At 48.4% G+C, this 9,785-nt stretch overlaps 1 protein-coding gene and 2 non-coding genes across 3 annotated transcripts; all 3 read right to left on the bottom strand.

The window, feature by feature from the left end:
* Positions 1-2,667: 2,667 nt before the first annotated feature.
* On the bottom strand, positions 2,668-8,261 carry RPSA (ribosomal protein SA). Its single transcript, XM_030328707.1, has 7 exons — positions 8,187-8,261; positions 7,209-7,374; positions 6,049-6,167; positions 4,252-4,497; positions 3,390-3,518; positions 3,119-3,284; positions 2,668-2,830 (listed from the first exon to the last, which is right to left on the bottom strand). Exons 2-7 carry the CDS (start codon positions 7,339-7,341, stop codon positions 2,736-2,738), a joined length of 888 nt encoding a protein of 295 aa, XP_030184567.1. The 5' UTR covers positions 7,342-7,374; positions 8,187-8,261; the 3' UTR covers positions 2,668-2,735.
* Positions 4,041-4,189, bottom strand: LOC115524353. The gene has a single exon (XR_003972056.1). It is a non-coding gene; the product is annotated as a small nucleolar RNA SNORA62/SNORA6 family (small nucleolar RNA).
* LOC115524354 lies at positions 6,235-6,385 on the bottom strand. Its single transcript, XR_003972057.1, has one exon. It is a non-coding gene; the product is annotated as a small nucleolar RNA SNORA62/SNORA6 family (small nucleolar RNA).
* Positions 8,262-9,785: the final 1,524 nt, after the last annotated feature.

Below are 9,785 nucleotides of genomic sequence, written 5' to 3'. Positions count from 1 at the left end.
AGCGGGGGGAGGAGAGGGGAAACTCTACAGACCTCTGTATGGAATTGTTTCTACGAGTTTAGAAGACAAAACCCTCGACGTGCCTCCAGAGCTGGAAGCTGTGGTAAGAACAAGAAAATCCTGAAGCCGGAGGCTTGATCGCCGCAGGTTAAGCAGTGTTTCCACAATAAAGAAAAAAGCCGTGTATTATTCACAGCAGTTTCCAGGGTCAGGCGGGACAAGAGATCTGTCTGGGAAGACCGTGCCTGGGTGACTAGAGGAGGCCCACTCGGCCAACTCAAGTGCAGTACCGGGGAGGGAGGGGTCTTCCTCCTTGATCCAGTACTGGTCCCTGAAGACTCAAGGCTGCCAACGCCCATGGGGGAAAGCCCCAGTGGCAGGTGGCAGGGTGAACACTTGGAGGGGGAGATTAGTCACTTAGATTCAGCAGTGCTCGGGCACTGACCATCGGGTAGGCACCACTGAGCCGAAAAACGGGTGTTTGAATTAGCTTAAGATGCTTTTCCACATCGGGCTGGCTCAAAGGCACTGGCCTGCAGCCGTATGGGCCCGGAGTGGAGTGACTTAGGTCTGGGCCACCTTGGGTCCTGGGTTGGGGCAGAATCTCAGTTGACATGAGGAACAGAACCTAATTCTCCTGGAGGCAGCGAGGAGGGTGTGAGGCCCCGGGCAAGCTGAACCCAAGTAGGATCTGTGAGAAATTCCATCTGGGATCTGGCTGCATCACATCGGGCATCAACCAACTGGGCCAAGGGAATCCCGTCTCTGGTCTTTTCGGTCTGGGGTTCAAGTCGAAGAACTTAGATTCTAGGGGGAAAAGGCTGTTTGTGGAACTGCTGTGGGAAGCCAGGAGGCAAGGGCCAGGGCAAGGAGCAAAAGCAATGCAGACAGGTGCCCAGGTTGGAAGGCACGGGCCCCTGGTACACACGGCTTGAGGGTAGGGATGGGAGCTGGGCCAGCAATTACCAGTCAGCATGTGATGTCAGGACTATTTTCTGGAACAGACTAAATTGCCAGGAAACCTACTGTTTTCCTAGTCCTTTCGGGAACAGCCTCCTCCACCTCCTCCACCGCAGAATCTGATAAATGAGCTCTTAGCACCATTCACGCCTCCTCTGAACCTAAGGTCTTCCCCGTCCTCCTCCCGCACCTGTCCCTCACTCCAGCCATCCTGAATCCAGGAATTGGTGGGGTTGACCATTTGGCAGCACTTGAAAGTGCCACGGGCTCAAGGTCTAAGCACATCAGAGCTCTGCAGGCCAACGGCAGAGGCGTCCTTGCTCTGAACAGTCAGCGCAGAATCCCCACGAAGCTACTGATGCTTGGGCTACGGGATCCCTTCATTGCCCCTCCACCCGGGAAGGAGCCCTGGGAATAAGGGAACGTGAACACACACAGCTCTTCCAAGAGGGGAGTGAACCGATGTAAATTCAGGCTCCTCAAAACCTGGGCCCACCCTATTTCTCCATTCTCATTTTTTTTTTAAAGTTAGAGTGGGCACGTGAGTGGGGGAGGGTGGGGAGGGAGATGATCCCAAGAAGGCTCCGCTCAGCACTGCTGGTGCAGAGCCCAATGTGGGGCTCAAACCCACAAAGCTGAGATCATGACAAGGGCCAAAACCAAGAGCCTGACGCTTAACTGACTGAGCCACCCAGGCATTCCCCTTGTTTTAATGGGTCAAATGTTATTGTGAAATCAGGAAAGCTGCTAGACATTTTAAACAATTGAAAATGTGTAGTAAATGGCAAATATGGAGAACATCATCTAATGCCCTTTCCATACACCCATACAACCCTCCTAGAACCTGTAGGCAAGCTGACCTGGTGACAGGCTGGGGGCCCTCTAGTGGCTCCAGAGTAGAAGGCATCCCACCCGGGCCCTAGGCAGGTTTTTCAAATGCCAGATGTTATCCAAGGTTTGGCTGCGTAACTGGCATTAACAGCAGGGTGGTGACTGAGAATCAATTTCCTTCAGAACTGACTCGGCACAATGTACCAATGCAGATGGTAATACAAGAATATTGGGTCGGACCTAGGGAAAAATATTTCCAGGGTTACCACCTATTTACAATTATTTAAATCTACTTTCACAACAGCTGTTCCCTACGCAAAAGGGAAGCGCAGGGAAACTCCTAAGAAAGCAGCACTGTCTTCTAACTAACGTGGACTTTAAGATGTGTACACATACAACGGACTACTTGGCGATGAAAAAGCATGACATCTTGCCATTTGGAACACGAACAGAACTGGAGGGTATTATGCTAAGTGAAGTTAAGTCAAAGACAGGTACTTAACAGAAGACCACAGGGGAGGGAAGGAAAACTAAGTTACAGAGAGGGAGGCAAGCCCTAAGAGACTCTTAAATACAGAGAACCGAGGGTTGATGGAAGTGGGGGGTTGGGGGGGGAGACAGGAACTGAGGAGAGCACTTCATGGGATGAGTACTGGGTGCTGTATGTTCAGTAGTGAATCACAGGAATCTACTCCTAAAGCCAAGACTACCCTGTAGACACTGTATGTTAGCTAACTTGACAATAAATGATCAAAAAACAAAATTTTATTTAAAAAAATGGAAAAAAAAGAGTAGGCTTTAGAAGTAAAAGGAACATCAAGGCCTGAAGTAATCCCAGGCATCTTGATTTGGAATGCAAAACAGACAGACATGGACCCAACTTATAGAAACGGTTTATTTTCCGTCAACCTTATTTCCATTTTGCTTCTCCGCAGAGCAGCAGCTCAAGACCACTCGGTGGTGGTTCCCACCCATTCGGTGGCCTGAGCAGTGGGGGCTGCAGACCAGTCTTCCGTGGCGGGCTGAGCGCTCCAGTCCTCTGTTAAGGAAACACCAAAGAGCAGTCAGGCCCCTTCGGTGTTCTCGTCACCCTACCCCCACCCAGCACCGTGCCCTGAATCCCACCAGATACACATTTCAAAGGACAAACAGCCGAGGCCAAACCACTTCGAAAACACCCAACTCCCATCTGTCAAGTCAGCAGCTCAGCTATAGCACACTGGGATGCAAACCTCAGCTAGACGCTACATAGCCAGGGAGATCCTTCAAGCTAGACTAAAAACCCCCCAAGATGCAAGCCGCCCGCCTGAAGCGTCAGGACCCGTACCGGTGGGGAACTGCTGGATAGGCACGGAGGGCACCTGCACGCCTTCGGACCAGTCTGCGACCTCAGGCTGCGCAGCAGTGAACTCAGGAGCTGGAGCAGTCCACTCTCCCTGAAATTCCTCCTTGGTCACAGCCTTCTCGGCAGCAGCCTGCTCTTCCTTTTCGATCTGGTGAAGACAAAGCGCACGGGGACCGTAAATGTTACTTCTTGAGCACAAGCCAAGAGCTCTGACTGACTGACGTGCCCACGAGCCTTTGGGGAGCAAACCTACCTCTTCAGGATCCCTGTAGAAGTAGAGGTCAGGCATGACCTCCCAGGGGTGTTCACGGGAGATGGTGCCACGCATGCGCAGAACTTCCCGGGCCAGCATCCACCACATCAGACCCACCGAGTGAGCTCCCTGCGGGAGCGCCAGGTGTTAACAAGCGACGCTTGGTCAATCCCCAACAGCACGTCCTTCCCCAATCCACCCATCTGTCCCATCATCCAGGTCCTCGGTACCGAGAGACAGGAGACCCGTCTCTTGGTTTGCAGACAGTGTACTTCTAACAGAGCACTCCGGAAATTCGTCTCAACCTTGATGGTCACTGGAACCAGGGGGATTAAAACACAACTATCAAGACTCCACCCATGAAATGAAATACCTGTGAGTGCCTGGACACGGATACTGCTATTAAAACATCTCTTTGGGGGACTCTTACACGGAACCAGGGTTTTGAGACCCAGGAAACCGGGCCAATTTGAATCACAGGCAACCCACCTTTTTAGGATTTCATAGCAGTTCATCCAGTTGCTCTGAAAACAGAAAGGCCTAGTAATGCCCGAGAGGCCCAAGCAGTTAAGAAATACGGAGAAGAGCAGACGAACACACACGCCACTTAAATGATTTCTCCTTAAAGTTGTTCTGACACACTCGAATCATACTTGTAGCAAGAATTACTATCAAACTCCACTCACTGGGCCAGAGACCCTTGTGGTGTTAGCGAAAGACTTGCCCCTCGTGTAGCACACTACCTACACTTGTGAGTTCATCGGCCAGAGCCTCAACTCCAAGCTCTAACAATGTGCAGAGAAATGCCCAGCTGTTTCCGTAGCGCTCTCGTGAGCTCTGGTGAACGTCACAGCGTTAATACCTTGTTGTTGCAAGGGATGGCGATGTCCACGTAGCGCAGAGGAGAGTCTGTGTTACACAGAGCGATGGTAGGCAGGTTAACGTAAGACGCCTCGGTGAGAGGCTGGTGGTCAGCCCTGGGATCGGTGACCACCAGAAGTCTGGGCTCCCGGAAGGCTGCCTGGATCTGGTTAGTGAAGGTTCCGGGAGTGAAGCGGCCAGCAATAGGAGTGGCTCCGGTCGCAGCAGCAAACTTCAGCACGGCTCGCTTGAAGAACGAACATCGAGAGTTACCAGCGCTCGAGAAATGGCATCGCAGGAACTCCCCCAAGCGTCCGTGTGCCGACACCCGGGTCTGTAACCGCCGAAGCGGCTCCCTTCCAACAGTGAAAACATCAAAGCACTTCAGACACCCAGTCATTCTTTGTCCTCCGCGTTCCCCGACAACTACTTGCAGAACTGGGGCCCAGAAACAGTAAGCACGCCCCACCCTCTGATCCTGTCTGGAATGCTCTCCCCACTCCCACCGGCTGGTTTCAAGAACCGGGCAGGTCACTCGTGTGCTTCCACATTGTTCACGGGGCCGTGACGACGAGTCAACACAGCACACAACAGTGCCCGACACACCAATAAGCACTTCTCTGCTCTGGTCGAATTCCATCGCAGCTACCCTATGCACCACAGCAACATACCCTTCCTTTTTACCCCGTAAAACTTATTTCCTGCATCCCTAAAAAAGGCAGAGTTACGTTTTTTCTGCTACATCCCAAACCCCCTGCAACACTGCCTGCCCAATACGGATGCTCAGTAAATCTTTGCTGAGGAAAGCCATGAGAGTGGTCACTGGGTCCATTCTACAGCAATCCTTAAGTCTTCTACTGTGTACCAAACTAGGGGTCCTGATACAAGCCAGCCTATGGAGAATAACCCCCTGCGCAAAGCACACCTTCAGTTCGTGGCAATCAATTTTATGGTCAACCTAAACAATACAAACGAACCTATCTTACTACACGATTTAAACATCTGTCAAAATCCAAGTCAAATATCTTTTTCAAATTAGAACTGGGGTCAATGAAATCCTTGCTAAACCTCCTGTAGTGGACTGTTGAACACGTTTTAAACTCTTCAGGGCCACTTATATGTGGATTTTTTTTTTTTTAACAGCACTCTACAGTATTTTCCCTTCTGGCTTATTCTTTAAAATACAGTATGTAATACATACAGCGTACAAAACGTGCTAATTGACTACTTAGGCTATCGGTAAGGCTTCCAAAGGTATTGAAGGCTATTAACAGCTGAGTTTTGGGGGAGCCAGAAGTTAAAACAGATTTTTGACCACGTTGGGGGTTGGTGCCCTTAATCCACCATGCTGTTCAAGGCTCAACCATAAATCAATTTTTAAGGAATCCACTGGTTTTCTCCACAGAAAAACAAAGAATTGTCAAAACAGAAATGGGGCAATACAAGTTTTACCCATTGGCTATTACAAAAACTAAGTTATTTACGCTAGCAAAGATTTCTACTCTTGCTTGGAGACTTGGATGAGGACTGGCACCCTGTTAGAAAACCTTTCTGAAAAATCCTGGAGTTGACACCAAAGCTTGGACCCAGTGTTTCATCATCGTCAAGAGAAAGGTCTGACTACAGAGACATGTGGTAAACCATTTTTACAGGATTAGGTCAGTACCTAGCGGCACAAGAAAACACACAGGAAAAAACAAAGCTCGACACTCTACCAGATGCCAAGTAGCGTGTAAACTGAAAACACCGAATCCGGGCAATTCAAGATTTCTAAAAACCAAGCATATTGTTTCCAAACCTGGCCAGTATTCCGGGATGATATGACACTGACATCAGCTGGGTTTTCAATGGCAACGATGGCCCGAGCTGCCAGCAGAAGCTTCTCCCAGGTTCTCTTCAGATTGATGATGTAGATACCTAGGTGATGGCAGAAAGCTTTGTAGTACCAGACTTAATTTTCAAGTGGACTTTGTTCTAAAAGGCTGAATGTGGCAGCGAGTACTATCAATCTCCAGTCACAGAGGCAGGCTCTACTGGTGTTAGCGAAAATCCTGCAATTTATCTAGCACACTTCCGACACTCAGAAGTTCATCGGCCAAGGCTGGCCTCCACCCTGAGCTTTAATAGTGTGCAGCCTTAGTTCGGTAGACAAAGTGCATCTTCTTGGTCCTTTCCTGCCCTAAGCCTCCATCAAAGCCCCATCCAGATTCCTGTAAGTTCTCACCCACCTCCTGGTCTCCAGCCCCACTTTCCTTACAACCTGTCTCAATGCCAGATTTCACCCCAAACTGCTTCACAGCACACAACCCCCAGGCTTAAGTTCTTCAGTGGCTCCATCTGAGCTTGAAGCACTGCCTTGCCCAACGTTACCTTCCAAAGTCTTCACAACCTACCTTCCCTTTTCTAGTACCTTCCAAGCCTCCTCATTAAGGTCTTAGCTCTTGCTCAACTTTACTCTCAGAATTCAGTTGAACGAAGGGAACGCCTGACCGGCTCAGTTAGAACATGCGATCCTGGGGTCAGGAGTTTGAGCCCCACATTAAGTACAGATTACTCAAAAACAAAGATCTTAAAAAAAATAAAATTCAAATGAACCTGCTTTCAGTACCTGTGAAATACAAGACACTATGGAAGATAAACTAATGAGCTTCCTCATCATTTATACATCTCACAGCTCCTTCATGGCCCAACCTAAGTCCCAGAAACTATCAACTGACATACTCTTGCACTGGAGCCCAGAAAGCGGTCCTTCCAAAAACCACCAGTACGCTTTTGTTTTTTGCAAAAAAAATTTAAAAAAAATTTTTTTTAAGATTAAGAGATGCATGCTGTATCAACTGAGTTGACCAGGTGCCCTACGTTCACTTAAGTCTCAAAGCTTACTTCCGATGTAGACATCTGGTTTCATTTATTACTTAGTTGGAATGCCCTCCCTCCCAAATCAAAGCAACAACTGACCATCACTTTTCCTTTTGTAGATGTACTGTTCCATCTGGAAGTCAAGGTTGGTGCCACCTAAGTGGGTTCCTGCGGCAAGAAATTTGAGGACATCCTCCTCCTTCATTTGCAGGACATCAAGGGCTCCGGACATTGTGAAAGTTTCCCTTTAAGTTACGACGGGAACCTGGAAAACAACGGTTAACCATCCAGCTATTTTCAATTCATTTCAGTGGGTTATGGGACCAGGTGCAATTCTAACCACCCTGGCGAGCCAAGCAACCTATTTGAAACACAGCCCAAGGACCACACCTTTTACAGTAGTGTAATGGACAAAGACCCAACAGAACAGACCTATCCCACACATTACACAATTGCGGCACATCTTGAGTGCGTGGAGGTGGGAAAAACCAAATAATTAAGCAAAATGAAAACGGTGATTTGCCACTTAACATTCCAGAGGGCAACCGTGAGTCGAGTTACCGATGAGCAAAAATAACCAGATGCGAACAAGTTTATTTTCAAGCGGATTGAAGGCAGGGCGCTTCACAATTATTTCTCTCTACGGTCACAACTGATTTTCTACAAAACCTTGCAAGGTATCTTAACGCGAACGGGATACGTCAACCAGCCCAAATAGCTGTCGTAAACCGGGACCGGGGCCTGAGCTCACGGCCGGCCGAACGCCGGGGTCCGAAGCAACTGCAGCGCGGTACGCTGATCCTGTTTGCTGCGCCACGGCCGCCCAGCCGCAGCCCGGCCCGCACCCTCACCCGGTGCCCTGGCTCCAGCACGACCTCCGCGCGCTCCGGGGACACTGTGGGAACCCGCGGGCCCGAGTTCGGCCACGTGCGGGCGGCTGGGCGCAGAGCCGGAGATAGACCCGCTTCGCCTGCTGGCTTCCATCCCCAGTCCTCACACCCCTCACTCCAGCGGAAGGCTATTTTAATAGCCTTTGGGACTATTTGGGGGACGCCGGGAACCCCACAAGGGACTCACGCAAAACAACGCCGTATGGACCCCTCTCTGGGTAGCGCGGAAAAAGGCCGGCGGCCGGAAGTGACGTCCTTATATACTCCGCCGCCAGCCAATGACAGCGAAAGCTAAGCGGAAGGGTGAATGGGCCGCCTAATCCAGCGGGGCCTTTTGCGACGTTAGTGCTTTCCGGCCGCGGCGCGCGGCCACCTCCGCTGTAATTCATCAGGGACGTGCAGTTGGAGGCCGAATCGGCTTTCTGGTCCCTGTCGTAAGTTGAAGTGTCTTTACGTAGGGAGCCATGTTGAGCACAGCGTGACAAAGTATTCGTTCAACAAAAGCCGGAGAAATTATTTTCATTTCTTGGAGAGCAATTTATCAGTACGTAATTCAGATTTTGAAAGTTCGCTTACAGGAAATTTTCCTGAAAAGCTTAAAACGAAAACACTACAGATGGCAGGTTTCTTTTTCTAGAGGAAAAGGAATCAGTATCGATAGATGAGTAATTAAAAATTCATTCCGTTCATATAGTACTATGCAGCCACTAAAGACCTGCAGGGTGGGGGAGATTATTTTAAAAAATTGAAGCCAGTATTAATTAAACTTCAATAATAAAAAAAATTGAAGCCCTGCACATTAAAAGATGATGGTAAAGAGACCGCCAAGTTATTAACTTATGTATTGGGTTTCCATCTTTGCTGCACTTGCGAATCACGTGGAGAGCTTTTAAACATGTGCCCAACCCAGATTTTAAAAATTATATATATATATATATATATGTGTATGTATATATATATATATATATATTTTTTTTTTTTTTTTTTTTTTAAAGAGAGTGCATGCTCGGGTGAGGGGGAAGGAGGGGAAAGGGGGAGAAGCAGAGGCAGAGGGCCTGAGCTGGGGTTCGAACTCATCAGCGGTGACCTGAACTGATGTCAGAGGTTTAACTGGCTAAGCTTCCCAGGCACTCCAAAAATCTGATTTTTTAAATGGAAGTATTGCCATAAAACATATTTGTATATATTGTGAAATGATCACCACAATGAATCTAGTTAAAATCTGTCACCATCCAGTTACAAAAAGTGTGTTTTCCTTGTGATGAGAACTTTTACCCTCTTAGCAACAGTGAAATACACAATATGGTATTATTAACTATATTACATTCCCAGGACTTAAAAAAATCTGATTCTTATAAGTACCTCCCTAGGTAATTTTAATGTGTAGCCAGGCTAAGAACCACTAATATACTAGTAGAGAAACTGGGTGAGTTTGTTTTCGTCTCATTTTTAGCATTTTTGAAATTTTCTGAGGAAGACAGGTTAAAAAATTAAAAAAAAAAAACAAAACTCCATTGCAGCTGATAGAGAAGGAATGAAAACTTAGGAATGGCTTTAAGCATCCTTAGAAACTGCTGAAAATATCTGGAGACATTTTGGCTCCCAAAGAAAAAATAGCTATGTGGAAAATAGAACAGGTGGCTTTTGGGGGCAGTTTTCTGTCACTGTATTGCATGACTTCTCTGGAGGGGCTTCCCCAGCCACCTCAACAGCTCCCTCCCATATGCACGCCGGAGTCCCAGGACTACTTCCTTTGTTGCAAGAAGGACATTGTACTGGGGCGCCT

The sequence above is a fragment of the Lynx canadensis genome, chromosome C2, assembly GCF_007474595.2.
Source record: "Lynx canadensis isolate LIC74 chromosome C2, mLynCan4.pri.v2, whole genome shotgun sequence".
In the NCBI taxonomy this organism is placed as follows: Eukaryota; Metazoa; Chordata; class Mammalia; order Carnivora; family Felidae; genus Lynx; species Lynx canadensis.
This window is presented reverse-complemented; position numbering and strand designations above follow the sequence as displayed.

Coding starts and splice junctions, on each gene's coding strand:
- RPSA (XM_030328707.1), bottom strand. CDS start 7,341: ATGTCCGGAGCCCTTGATGTCCTGCAAATGAAGGAGGAGGATGTCCTC. Junction 4,498..6,048: donor CATCCCGGAATACTGGCCAG/GTTTGGAAACAA, acceptor TCGTTCTTCAAG/CGAGCCGTGCTGAAGTTTGC. Junction 2,831..3,118: donor TATCCAGCAGTTCCCCACCG/GTACGGGTCCTG, acceptor TTTCCTTAACAG/AGGACTGGAGCGCTCAGCCC.